At 43.5% G+C, this 14,267-nt stretch overlaps 1 protein-coding gene across 5 annotated transcripts; it reads right to left on the bottom strand.

Annotated features, from left to right (window-relative positions):
- Nucleotides 1-607: 607 nt before the first annotated feature.
- Nucleotides 608-14,159, bottom strand: LOC122941371 (gastrula zinc finger protein XlCGF8.2DB-like). 5 transcript variants are annotated; one of them, XM_044298577.1, is made up of 6 exons: nt 14,065-14,159; nt 11,460-11,590; nt 11,264-11,375; nt 10,550-10,605; nt 5,035-5,146; nt 608-1,993 (listed from the first exon to the last, which is right to left on the bottom strand). In XM_044298577.1, the coding sequence occupies exons 3-6, from the start codon at nt 11,334-11,336 to the stop codon at nt 1,014-1,016; spliced, it is 1,221 nt and encodes a 406-aa protein (XP_044154512.1). In that variant the 5' UTR covers nt 11,337-11,375; nt 11,460-11,590; nt 14,065-14,159; the 3' UTR covers nt 608-1,013. The 5 variants fall into 5 exon arrangements, with proteins under 5 accessions (XP_044154512.1, XP_044154514.1, XP_044154513.1 ...); XM_044298579.1 differs by having other exon boundaries at nt 608-1,990; XM_044298578.1 differs by having other exon boundaries at nt 11,460-11,593; nt 14,065-14,136.
- Nucleotides 14,160-14,267: the final 108 nt, after the last annotated feature.

Raw genomic sequence — 14,267 nt, 5'->3', positions numbered from 1 at the left:
ATGCCAGGAATGGCAGAGAGCATGTAAGGTAAGAACCTTCCAGGAGGCGATGCAGGCTAGGGACTACTACTGACTGATTTTGAACAGCGAGCCACAGCAGCAGTCTAAAGAAAGTCAGAGAGCTGTAAGCAATTTTGTGGACTGCAGCTGTCACTCAATAATTAAAATCAATCAGAAGCACTACAAAATGTCAGTATTTCCCCAAACATTACACTGGCAGATTAATGGAACGAACCGTCATGAATGCATGTTCTTGATAACTGGCCCCGTAGATGTGCCACTTGTTCATTGACTGAAAGCATCTTTGATGCAGCACATAAAATCATTGTTTGCCAGCAGCAGATCTCCCTGTGGAAACAGATGTGCTGCTGGCATACAATGAATCTGTATGGGGCCGACTGATCGCAGTAGCAATCACTGATCCTCACACAGAGGAGAAGATTGCTGCATGTGAATGCTGCTCTCACCTCTGCTCATTGTCAGGCAATTGTCAAGAGCATTTGGCACATGCCTGATAAGTGCCTGGACATTCCCTTGTGTAAATGCAGCTTTTTGGCATGACGAGCTGCATTAAAAATTAATGAATGAAACAGCAGAGACATTTATTCAGCTCATCTGATTTACCTTTAATTATAAAAAAAGATAAACCGTACATATTTCATGTGCAAATCAAATTAATCATACTTCTCATATTAGCTAGAAAATTGCTGTTCATTCATCAGACCTCCAATTTCTTCTAGATAAATCAGTCCAGTAGACATCTGACAGAGGAACTTGCATGGGTGGCCATGCACGACATGTTGCTTGAGACACTCATCAATGCAACTTTCCAAGTTTCAAAACTACAATATCAGATAAATTCAGATAATAATGTAATTAACATTCCTCAATGTCTACAAGAAGTATACAGAACAGTTCTAAATAGATATGGGAGACTCGAGATAAACCAGTCCCAATGCTGCCCTCCACTTGCTCTTTAGACTTGAGGAAGGATCGCTTGTGCAATAACTTTTTTATATATCAGAATGGGTCAGTGATTTCTGTTCCCCGTGAGTTCTCTGATGTCGAACGAGATCCGACTTCTGTGTAAAACATCGGCCACATTCGGTACAAGGAAATGGCTTCTCTCCTGTGTGGATCCTCTGATGATAAACAAGATTTGCCTTTTGCACAAAACATTTCCCACACTCTGAGCATGGAAAAGGTTTTTCACCTGTATGGATTTTCTGATGATTGATGAGCATGGTCTTATGGGTGAAACACTTCCCACAGTCAGAACACGAAAACGGCTTTTCCCCTGTGTGAATTCTCTGATGTATAACAAGATCTGACTTCTGAGTGAAACTTTTGCCACAGTCAGTACATGAAAAAGGCTTTTCGCCCATATGGATTCTCAAGTGGTAAACCAGATCGGATTTCTGTACAAAATACTTCCCACATTCGGAACACAAAAATGGCGTCTCCACAGTATGGATTCTCTGGTGTCTTAGAAGCACAGATTTTCGTGTGAAACTTTTCCCACATTCAGAACATGGAAAGGGCTTTTGTCCCGTGTGATTTATCTCATGTTTAATAAGGTCTGACTTCTGCGTAAAACACTTGCCGCAATGAGAACAAGGAAAGGGTTTTTGTCCAGTGTGAATTCTCTCGTGGCGAACAAGATCTGATTTCTGTTTAAAACACTTACCGCACTCTGAACATGGAAATGGTTTCTCCCCAGTGTGAGTTCTCTGATGTGTAATAAGATTTGAATTATGAGCAAAGCATTTACCACATTCAGGACAGGGAAATACTTTACGAATTCGGTAGGAGCCATCCTGTTCAGCAAAGTCTGAATTGTTGGAAAAAGGATCCACATTACTACATGGTTCAGATGACTGATCCACTAGTTCATCACCTAGGCTGACTTGTACAATGTTATAATCTTCCATTTTACATTCTTCAGGAAGATTGTTGCTTCCTTCTGAAATATTTCCTGCATTTTCTCCATCTACTGGAATAAAATCAGTCAAATCCAAGAAGTCAATATTTAGCAGCACAATACTTACACTTTCAGAAATCTACATGAAATGTTAAAGGGGTATTCAGAGATCTCCTCCACCAATCAGATAGGTCATCAGTATCTGATTGGTGGAGGAGATCTGACACCCAGGACCCCTGCTGATCAGCTGTTTGAGAAGGCACTGGTGCTCACTTACCAAGCACAGCACCGTACAGTGTATAGCGGCTGTGCTTGGTATATCCCTTCAATGGGGCCATGTGACCGATGAACGTGAAGTTTGGGAGTACAATTTTTACTGAGGCTATATTACATATGGTTGTGTGTGGTTTTACAGCTTAGGCTACTTTCACACTAGCATTTTTTGTGGATCCGTCATGGATCTGCAAAAACGCTTCCGTTACAATAATACAACCGCATGCATCCGTCATGAACAGATCCAGTTGTATTATGTCTTCTATAGCCATGACGGATCCGTCTTGAACACCACTGAAAGTCAATGGGGGACGGATCCGTTTTCTATTGTGCCAGATTGTGTCAGAGAAAATTGATCCGTCCCTATTGACTTACACTGTGTGCAAGGTTGGATCCATTTGGCTCTGCTTCGTCAGGCGGACAGAAAAATGCTGCAGGCCGCGTTTTGGTGTCCACCTCTAGAGCGGAATGGTGACTGACCGGAGGCAAACTGATGCATCCTGAGCGGATCCTTTTCCATACAGATTGCATTAGGGCAAAACTGATCCGTTTTGGACCGCTTGTGAGAGCCCATGACGGATCTCAGAAACGGAAAGCCAAAACGCCAGTGTGAAAGTAGCCTTAATCCTATTCATTTCAATTGACATTAGTGGCAATACCAGATAAAGCCCATGAACAGGTGCATATTGTCACAGAACAAAAAGAAAAAAACTAAACAAAAATAGGGGAGGAGAAGGATATTTATAGGTCACTGCCAGCACAAAGTTTCACTAAATGTATGAAAGGAGGTTTCCGGAAGTCATTACATATACAAATCGGTGGGGGTCCTCACAGCATACCAAGCAAAGTGCTGTATATGGGCAGACTGGGACCTTAACGTTGCTCTGGAAAAAAGCTAAACAGTGTCCCCATGTTGTAGGCAGGTCCAAATTGACAGAAGATGGGGCAACACAAGTAGAACAGAAGTAGACAGGGTCTGCAATACTGTAGTGTAGCACAAAAATACCACCCCAGCAGAACCAAATACCACAGTGCAGCCTAAAATACTGCCTCAACAGGAGCACAAGCCAGTCTGCCCCTGGTGCCGTACACTGTATAGCAGCCCAGGTCTATTCAACTGAATGAGCATGAGCTGCATATAGGCCATGTAACTGATGAACGTGAAACTAATGGCCCAGGAAAAGGCTGCAACGCTCACCAGAGCGTTTTTCTTTTCCATTTCGGCACAAATATTCCATTGAAAATGAAATAGAAAATACTGTCTATCTATCTATCTATCTATCTATCTATCGAATCCATTTAAGTTTACCACTGCTGTGAGAGGAAGCTATTATCTGAACAGTAATTCTAATATACAGTAGGTGCAGAACTGGATGACAGTATAACAGCTCTATTGTTCTCTTGATAGGCCTAGATAAAGATGCCCATAGAAGAGCATTGTTCTTATCAATGCAATGTGTGACGCTCTGACTAGTCGCTACAAGGGGGCTCTCTCTGGTTGCAGTAGTGGTCTGACTGAAAAAGATAAGGCTACTTGCACATTAGCGTTAGCAGGGTCCAGGAGGCTGTTCAGGTAGCGGAACAGCCTGCCGGACCCTGCTACCGCTAATGTGAAAGTAGCCTAAGCAAGGCTGTGCTGAAGTTCAACTTTTCTGTGCTAAAGGTCCAAACAAGGAGGAAGTTAAAAAACAGGACAGGAAGGGGCATGCATGGAGTGACTTCAAAAAGGTATATCCAGGAAACCCACCCATTTTTTATTAAAACAATTATGCATTCCAGGGTTGGCCTCTTCCTCGCCCTTGGAGAAACAGACAGCCATAGAAGTAACACATAATAAAAACATGCAATATATTACACCATTCTAGCTATTAAGTACCAGAGGGAGACCCGATCTGAAGCACACAAGCATAAATGTGGAAAACATAAAGCGGTACAGAGGCTGAGACTAAGGCATGAGATAGACCAGTGGCCTTTTAACCAAGACTCGGGTGTCTCATAGCACCATTTCTTAAAACATTTTTAACCAGCATTGGTATTTTTCTTGCAATTTATTTTTTTAATTGTAGTTGGTGGCACGCTGTGCATAATCCCCACCCGCCAAAATTGTGCCTGTGATATTCATAACAATATTTGGTGTTAATTTACGGTAAATATAGGAGCTTATCTGCCTCTGATGTTCTGACTATTACAACACTTTCCGGGACTGCCTTTAACAAGGAGAGATGTAGAACTTTTCTTGATATTCATGCGAGCAGGGTACTGAGCAAGAACATTCAATTTAGAGCCCATTCATACAACCGTATGTTTCTGTCCGCATTCGTTCCGCAATGTTGCGGATCACATGTGGACCCATTCATTTCAATGGGGCAGCAATAGATGCTGACAGCACTTTCGTTCCATGGCCCTCCAAAAAAAGATAGAACATGTCCTATTCTTGTCCGTATTTGCAGACAACAATAATAACTTCCATCATGGACGTTCCAATCCGCAAACGGCCTGTATCTGTGTTTTGCGGGTCCTGCAAAAATGGATATGGTCGTGTGTATTTGCCCTAAACCTCTCAGAACTACCATGCCTACTTTCCGAGCAGCTCGCAAGCCATCTTTTGTCATTCTAGAGCAGAATGTATCAATATATGTCACCAGATGACTTGGTGCCACTTGCTATCAGAGGTATCCAATGCTGCATTTGGACCACTGGTTACCAAACTACACACTGAATAGGTGGGATTTCCCCTTTAAATGATGATAGTGGCCCTGGTTACTCCTCAACTAGTACTGACAGAAGAAGATGCGGAATGAGGGACTGTGGTGAAGCCTGAACAAGGGGTTATTACTCACATGTACTTATATCTATAGCTGTCTCTTCTTCCTTACAGAACTGGTCATCCGAGTCATATTTCTCCTCTTCTTCCTCTGTCTCTTCAATCTTAACAATAACCAGGCCTACATTCTAAAAAGAGAAAATGTTAATGTAAGGATCCCTAGCGTTTTTTAACCTGCAGAGGAGGGCAGGGAGGAGATAATGGTTCACGCATGGGGCCCCCAGTGGTTACTCACCTCTTCGAGATCCATTGTTGTCCTCGCTGTAACAGGAGACTGAACCCTGATTGTTTAGCGTCCCAGTTTCTCCCTGCACTAATTGTAGAGAGAAGTTCATAAAGGGGATAGAGAAGACTGCGCGGCTAACACTGTACCTTGCACAGTTCTCCCTATGATTGGCATCTGCAATTCTGGAGTGCTTTGCCTGATCATTAAAGGGAACATGTCACCGGGATTTTGTGTACAGAGCTGAGGATATGGGTTGCTAGATGGCCGCTAGCACATCCGCAATACCCAGTCCCCATAGCTCTGTGTGCTTTTATTGTGAAAAAAAAAAAAAAAAAAAAAAAAAAAGATTTTTATACATATGCAAATTAACCTGAGACGAGTCCTGTATGTGAGATGAGTCAGCGACAGGACTCATCGCAGGTTAATTTGCATATGTATCAAATCAGGTTTTTTTACACAATAAAAGCACACAGAGCTATGGGGACTGGGTATGCGGATGTGCTAGCGGCCATCTAGCAACCCATGTGATCTCAACTCCGCATTTCTCAGCAAATACTATGCAAGTCAGCTAATTCTCTGCATCTATAGCTAATAGGGGTGGTAGTCCTCATCACTGTGCTCCACTATATAACATGCTCTAACAGGGTACGTAACAAAGATAACAGTGGAATAGCTGTCAGAGAACTTTTACAGCTTATAATCTGGTGGTAGTATTACAGGGCACCATTAAGTTCACTGTTACTTTAATGCTACTATCCCCTCTTTATTAGTGGAATGGAGTCTACATGATGACATTGCTTGAAAAAGATAAGAAAAAAAAAGAATATACAGGTCCTTCTAAAAAAAATTGCATATTGTGATAAAGTTCATTATTTTCTGTAATGTACTGATAAACATTAGACTTTCATATATCTTAGATTCATTACACACCAACTGAAGTAGTTCAAGCCTTTTATTGTTTTAATATTGATAATTTTGGCATACAGCTCATGAAAACCCCAAATTCCTATCTCAAAAAATTAGCATATCATGAAAAGGTTCTCTAAACGAGCTATTAACCTAATCATCTGAATCAATTAACTCTAAACACCTGCAAAAGATTCCTGAGGCTTTTAAAAACTCCCAGCCTGGTTCATTACTCAAAACCGCAATCATGGGTAAGACTGCCGACCTGACTGCTGTCCAGAAGGCCATCATTGACACCCTCAAGCAAGAGGGTAAGACACAGAAAGAAATTTCTGAACGAATAGGCTGTTCCCAGAGTGCTGTATCAAGGCACCTCAGTGGGAAGTCTGTGGGAAGGAAAAAGTGTGGCAGAAAACGCTGCACAACGAGAAGAGGTGACCGGACCCTGAGGAAGATTGTGGAGAAGGACCGATTCCAGACCTTGGGGGACCTGCGGAAGCAGTGGACTGAGTCTGGAGTAGAAACATCCAGAGCCACCGTGTACAGGCGTGTGCAGGAAATGGGCTACAGGTGCCGCATTCCCCAGGTCAAGCCACTTTTGAACCAGAAACAGCGGCAGAAGCGCCTGACCTGGGCTACAGAGAAGCAGCACTGGACTGTTGCTCAGTGGTCCAAAGTACTTTTTTCGGATGAAAGCAAATTTTGCATGTCATTCGGAAATCAAGGTGCCAGAGTCTGGAGGAAGACTGGGGAGAGGGAAATGCCAAAATGCCTGAAGTCCAGTGTCAAGTACCCACAGTCACTGATGGTCTGGGGTGCCATTACAGCTGCTGGTGTTGGTCCACTGTGTTTTTATCAAGGGCAGGGTCAATGCAGCTAGCTATCAGGAGATTTTGGAGCACTTCATGCTTCTATCTGCTGAAAAGCTTTATGGAGATGAAGATTTCATTTTTCAGCACGACCTGGCACCTGCTCACAGTGCCAAAACCACTGGTAAATGGTTTACTGACCATGGTATTACTGTGCTCAATTGGCCTGCCAACTCTCCTGACCTGAACCCCATAGAGAATCTGTGGGATATTGGGAAGAGAAAGTTGAGAGACGCAAGACCCAACACTCTGGATGAGCTTAAGGCCGCTATCGAAGCATCCTGGGCCTCCATAACACCTCAGCAGTGCCACAGGCTGATTGCCTCCATGCCACGCCGCATTGAAGCAGTAATTTCTGCAAAAGGATTCCCGACCAAGTATTGAGTGCATAACTGAACATAATTATTTGAAGGTTGACTTTTTTTGTATTAAAAACACTTTTCTTTTATTGGTCGGAATACATAGGAATAATAATAGGAATTTGGTGTTTTCATGAGCTGTATGCAAAAATCATCAATATTAAAACAATAAAAGGCTTGAACTACTTCAGTTGGTGTGTAATGAATCTAAAATATATGAAAGTCTAATGTTTATCAGTACATTACAGAAAATAATGAACTTTATCACAATATGCTAATTTTCTTAGAAGGACCTGTATATATATAGTAAATGAACATTATGGAGTCTACACTTTAAAGGGGTTCTCCAGTATTTAATAATCGATGACCTATACCTAGGATAAGTCATCAATATCAGATCTTTGTTGGTCCTACAACCTGCACCCCCCACCAATTAGCTGTTTAGGAGTAGCTCCTGCACCAGCAATAGGCGCCAGGACTACACAACTCAGTTCATTGTGTAGTGCAGGGTCAGTAACCTCCAGCACCCCTGCTGTTGTGAAACTGCGCAGAGCAAGTGTGCATGATGAGAGTCATCTAATATATAAAGCTGAGTGTATATATGTATGTCAGCTAAAGGAATCTGCACCGTCACATTTACAATCACGAAATTTGGCACACAGGTACATCAGGTGTCCGGGAAAGTTTTAGACCGGGTCTCTCTCAGCTCTCTAGGACGTACCGTACCCCAAAAAAATGCATTAGCCAAAAGAAGCCTGGTCACATGACCCTTATTAGCCAATAGAAGCTCGCAGGCTCTTAGTCTCCACATACACACAGTTTTACACCAGGTTATCATAACAACCCAGCCAATTTTCTTCACTGCTGTGGGTCAGCTTTAAAGGGGCAGGGCGCTGTGGATGACACTGTTAAGGGAGCGGAGTGCTGTGAAGGTCACAGTTCAGGAGCAGGTAGGGTGGCCATTCAGGCCACCCTCAAAAGACGGACTTAAAAACCCTGCCCCCAGGCCTGCGAAGCCACGCACTAACCTAGTTAGGCCACACAACCTCCCACTCCGCAGCTGACAGGGATCGAAAGAATGAAGGTAAAAATCAACTTCTCTCAGCTGCAGGGGTGGGAGGGAGAGTGATTTTTCTCCCTGCAGCTCATGCTCAGGCAGCACAGTGCTGCTGTTTGAGGCTGGGTGCACACCTGAGCGTTTTACAGTGCGTTCCTACGCGCTGTAAAACGCTCAACAGGCAAGAACCAATGATTCCCTATGGGAATGATTCTCACCTGAGCGTTTTACAGCGTGTACGATCGCGCTGTAAAACGCCCGACGCCCCAAGAAGTACATGAGCTTCTTTGGGGCGTCTTGTCGAGCGTTCCCGTACATAGACTTCAGCGGGAACGAGCGACAATGGGTATTCGCTTGTCTCTGTATGCGCGATTGCAAACGCCCGTACAATCGCGCATACAGAGCGCTCCATCGCGAACGCTCAGGTCTGAACCCAGCGTGAGAGTGAAGGTGTTCAAGAGCACATCCCCGTGACCGTCCCGGCACTGCGCCGGACAGAGGTCAGGGAGTCTGAAAGTCGGACTGTCCGGCCTAAAACCGGACCTTTTGGCCACCCTAGGGGCAGGCTGCTGTGGAGGTCACCGTTAAGGGGATGGTCCACTATGGAGGTCAGTGTTAAGGAGCTGTAGAGGCCACTGTTAAGGGGACGACATGTTGTGGAAATCACTGTTAAGGAGACGGAGTACTGTGGAGGTCACTAATAAAGGAGCAGCCGTTCTGGAGGTCACTGCTAAAGGGGCAGGGAACGTTAAGGGGACCGTCCGCTATGGAGGTCAGTGTTAAGGGGCGGGTGCTGTAGAGGTCACATTTTAAGAGAACGGAGCTCTGTGGGGGTGGGTTATTGTGGAAATCACTGTTAGGCCTCTTTCACACTACTGTTTTTTTTGTCCGTTTTGCGGTCCGTTTTTTGCGTTCCGTATACGGTCCGTATACGGAACCATTCATTTCAATGGTTCCGCAAAAAAACGGAATGTGTTCCGTATGCATTCCGTTTCCGTATTTCCGTTCCGTTGAAAAGATAGAACATGTCCTATATTTGGCCGCAAATCACAGTCCGTGGCTCCATTCAAGTCAATGGGTCCGCAAAAAAAACGGAACACATACGGAAATGCATCCGTATGTCTTCCGTATCCGTTCCGTTTTTTGCGGAACCATCAATTGAAAATGTTATGCCCAGCCCAATTTTTTCTATGTAATTACTGTATACTGTATATGCCATACGGAAAAACGGAACGGAACAACGGAACGGAAACGGAACCACAACGGAAGCAAAAAACGGAACAACGGATCCGTGAAAAACGGAACGCAAAACACTGAATTCAACATACTGTAGTGTGAAAGAGGCCTTAACAAGACAGGGTTCTTCTGCTAGTTTTTGCTGGCCCCTGGTGTGGAGCTGGTGACGTGACAGGGAGCAGCATGGCATGACCAGCTTTGTCCACTACACAATAGGTGGAGCTGTGTAGTACTGGCTCCAGAGTTACTCCCTGATCAGTGGGGGTGCGGTATTGGAGACCTGTCCTAGGCATAGGTTATATATTGTTGAATCCCAGAGAAACCCCTTTAATGCTTAATTGTGGGAGGGAGCTCTCGCTCTTGGTTATGACTTTGGCCTAGGCCACTGTGACTTTTTGCATCGATACTGATGGTCAGTATGGAGTGACAATGCTTGGGAAAAATCCGCAGCACTCCTCCGTTTTTATAGAATTTCCAGTGACTTTATTTAATAAAGCAGCATACAAGCCTGATAAAGACTTATTATAGTCGAAACGTTGCAATTGTATGCTGCTTTATTAAATAAACTCACTGGAATTTTCTATCAAAACGGAGGAGTGCTGCAGATTTTTCCAAGTATTGTTATTCCAAGGGAACATTAGCCTGGATCTCGAGCTGCGAGCACCAAGTCTGGATCCATTATCGCTGGTAGCAGATGAATTGGACTTTTCCCTAATGTGGGGTATGCAGTGCTGCTTACTCCGATTTTTCAGTATTGAGTGACAACAATTCAGTGTATTCCTCTGGACCGCAGCTTCCTTTTATGAAGCTAAATGGGGCAATTAAGGCAATGACCAGCAAATGCAATCATTCAGTCAGTCACATCTTGCATTTTCTACCTTATAATCCTCAGGACTGGAACTTCTCTCCGGTGTATTCCTGTCACAGGATCCATCTATAGGAGGAGACAAACACTGAATACAGTAGGGCAGATTTACACTGCTGTACACCTCAGTTATCAATTGTGCAAAGGGGAGTGGCTTTGTATGAAAGGGCGTGGCTTAAAAATGCACCATCAAGTGATAAAAAATGTGACAAAAATTTGGACTACACTAAGCCAACTAATAGGCGGTGACAGTCTAACAATGCACCAGGATTATCATTTTACATCACCACTGTGATAAGTGTGGTACAGTTTAAGACTAAGTTTATACGGTCTTATTAGACAGTCAGTATTAGTAAGTATGCCCCGCTGTCTATATGTGATCATCAGGTGATTGCTATATCCAGGTGACCCTCAAAAAAAACTGTTCTCCTTTAGGCCTCATGCACATGACCGAATGTTCGTTCTGCATCCAATCCACATTTTCTGCAGATCGGATGCGGACCCATTCATTTCAACAGGACTGCAAAAGATGCAGACAGCACTCTGTGTGATGTCTGGATCTGTAGCCCTGCAAAAAAGATAGAACGTGTCCTATTCTTGAGTAAAAAAATAACAATTGTCAGCATGCACATGGCTGGGATCTGTGTTTTGAGGCTCCACAATTTGTGGACCACAAAACGGATAAAGTTCTGTGCATGAGGCCTTACAACAAAAGTCTTCCCCTTACCTGATGGTGTCCAAGGCGGGTGTTTTGCCATCATGATCTTCTTGAGTCCTTCTACATATTCCCACTCCTCCATGGAGAGATAGACAGCGACATCCTGACTCCTTATAAGAACCTGACACACACAATGATACAGTCACAAACCTGACACCTCCCTGGTATTACTGTATAATCTCCCAGTATTCCCGGCAGCGCTCACCTCTCCAGTCAGCAGCTCAATGATCTTACTGGTGAGATGAAGGCTCTTCTGCTCATTGTGTAGCTCAATTGTCAGTGAGTAAGGTGAAGCAGCTTTGGGTCCTGCTAAATCTTCCTTATAAATTGAGGAGACTGCTAGGAGTCAAATGCAGCAAGACTTGTGTATAATAATAGCCATCTCACAATCAGGAAAATCATATACTTCTTAAATGGAAAACAAGAACTTTATTGAGCCTCTGTCAGCATTATCAACCCTATTAACCTAGGCATACTGCCTGGTAGGGTTGATCATGCTGATTAAAACAATATCTTTTATAGTCTGTATGTTAAACAGATGCAGAGTTATCTGCAATTGTATTCATATGCAAATAAGCACATTGGAACACCACAGGGAAGGCCGAATCCTCTGAGCACTGCTTTTTTAACACCACTGTGCTCTGCATACTGTGATTAACAGAGCTAGACATCAGTATACTGATTCTTTGCCACGGCTACTATGCGGCTCTGCCCTTGAGCACTGATGCCGGCTCTACTGGGTGGGTGTTGTCGGTTGGTCTACTTGTATGGGCACTACCAGTTAGTCTACTTTGTAGCCTCTGGTATCTGACGGAGCAATGAAGCTGGGCTCTGGTAAACTGTGTGGGCACTACCAGTTAGTCTAGTGTGTGGCCTCTGCCATGGCAATGACTGTGTGGGCACTAGCAGCTGTCTATTGTGTAGCCTCTGTTATCTGACTGAGCAATAAAGCTGGGTCTGCTGTTTGGATACTGTCAGTGTATCTATTGTGTTGGCACTGCTGCTGGACTGATGTGAATATCACAGCTGGATCTATGGTGACGACACAGGTAGTGGGTGCAATAAGAGCTGTGTCCTAGCATTTACCTGTCATATACACTACTAATTACAGCCTTACCATGTTAAGAATAGAGGTTTTCTATACTTAGAAAGCTAATACAGATTACTGGTTTATTCACAGGCACAATATATGATTACAAAGATACCAATAACATGTATTAGCTTTCTAAGTATATACAACCACTCTTCTCAATATGAGAATGTTGTAGCCTAAAGGTAAGTGGTCAGCCTTGCATGTAAATGTACCAGGTTCGAACCTGAGGAAAGAATTCTAGATTTTTTTCTTCCGTTATAATTTTTACTCCCTTTTTTTAACCCATAAAAAAGTCTTATTTTGAGAATAGAGGTTTTCTTTGTTTAGAAAGCTAATACAAATTACTGGTGTATTTATAATCATATATTGTGCCTATGAATAAACCAGCAATATGTGTTAGCTTTCTAAGCTTAGAAAATCTCTGTTCACAATATAGTCTAAAATTCGAACATGCAAGGCTGACCACTTACCTCCAGACTATAGCCTTATCATACTGAGAAGAGTGATTTTCTATACTTACAAAGCTAATACATATTACTGGTGTCTTTATAATCATATAATGTGACTGTGAATGAACAAGTAATATGTATTATCTTTCCAAGTATAGAAAATCTCTATTATCAACATGGTAAAGCTATCAATAGTGTATATGATATATACATGCTAGGACAGAGCTCTGCCCTCAGCATACTAATGTCTAGCCCTGTCAATCAAGGGGAGGGGAGTGTGCAGAGCACTAGGGTGTTACAAAAGCAGTACTGCAAGGATTCAGTCTGGCCCCCTGGTGCTCCAACTTGCTAATTTGCAGGTCAATAAAAACTCATAATTCTCTGCAGCATACACACAAAAGAAAGGTTTTAATCAGCGTGATCAACCATACCAGGCATTAAATCTGGATTAATAGGGTTGATCATGCTGACAGGTCTTTAAAGGGAACCTGTCACCTGGATTTTGGGTATAGAGCTGAGAACATGGGTTGCTAGATGGCCGCTAGCACATCCGCAATATCCAGTCCCCATAGCTCTTTGTGCTTTTATTGTGTATAAAAAACGATTTGATACATATACAAATTAACCTGAGATGAGGCAGAGCTTGAAAATATGACTCTTCTCTGGTCACACAAGTAAGATATGACTCTTTTATGTTAATTTGCCTATGTATCAAATCGTTTTTTTGACACAATAAAAGCACACAGAGCTATGGGGACTGGGTATTGTGGATGTCCTCAGCTCTGTACCCAAAATCCCGGTGACAGGTTCCCTTTAAGAGGAGGTTGCTGGTGAAACAAAAAGGGGCAGCTGACATAAGGGGAAGGCAGAGATGATGACAGGATGAGTGGTTACACTGGTAGGTCAATGGGATACTATGAAGTGGGGCCAGATAGATGTGCTAATGGAAGTTAGTTAACCAGCTGTGACAAGAGGGTCAAGAAGGTGAAGAGCAGGTTATGTGGTTTGATTATAGGAAAGGAGCACTACAAAGAAAGCACAGATCAGTGGAGTCTGCCTGGAAGAGGAACAGGAGTAAGCTCATGAAGGTAGGGGGGAACATAAAGAAGGGGGCTTATCAGTGGTCAGGAGTAAGTGGGAGAGTTACAGAAAACTGCAGGGCAATACCTAGTGGGAGCTGGGTGAAAGGAAGTGAACTACAGCTATGCTCCAAATCCTCACTTATTAACAAATCAGTCATATGAATGAGGGAAGATAGAAGTCCTCACCTACAACACTCTCTCCCTGTCCCCCAAGCAACCGGAACTCAAAGCTCCTTCTCTAAAGTTCCCGGAAGCGACTGGTGCAGCCGGGGTCATTGTTAGTAAAGGAACGACCACGCCCCCCGTGGTGATTGGCCAACGCTTGTGAGCAGGAACTCCAGAAAAAGAATGGGCGGGATCATCCTGACAGTGAGCGGACACTAGGGAGG

Source organism: Bufo gargarizans, chromosome 6, assembly GCF_014858855.1.
Source record: "Bufo gargarizans isolate SCDJY-AF-19 chromosome 6, ASM1485885v1, whole genome shotgun sequence".
Lineage (NCBI taxonomy): Eukaryota > Metazoa > Chordata > Amphibia > Anura > Bufonidae > Bufo > Bufo gargarizans.
The sequence above is the reverse complement of the archived record's forward strand: the minus strand, read 5'-3'. Positions and strand labels throughout refer to the sequence as shown.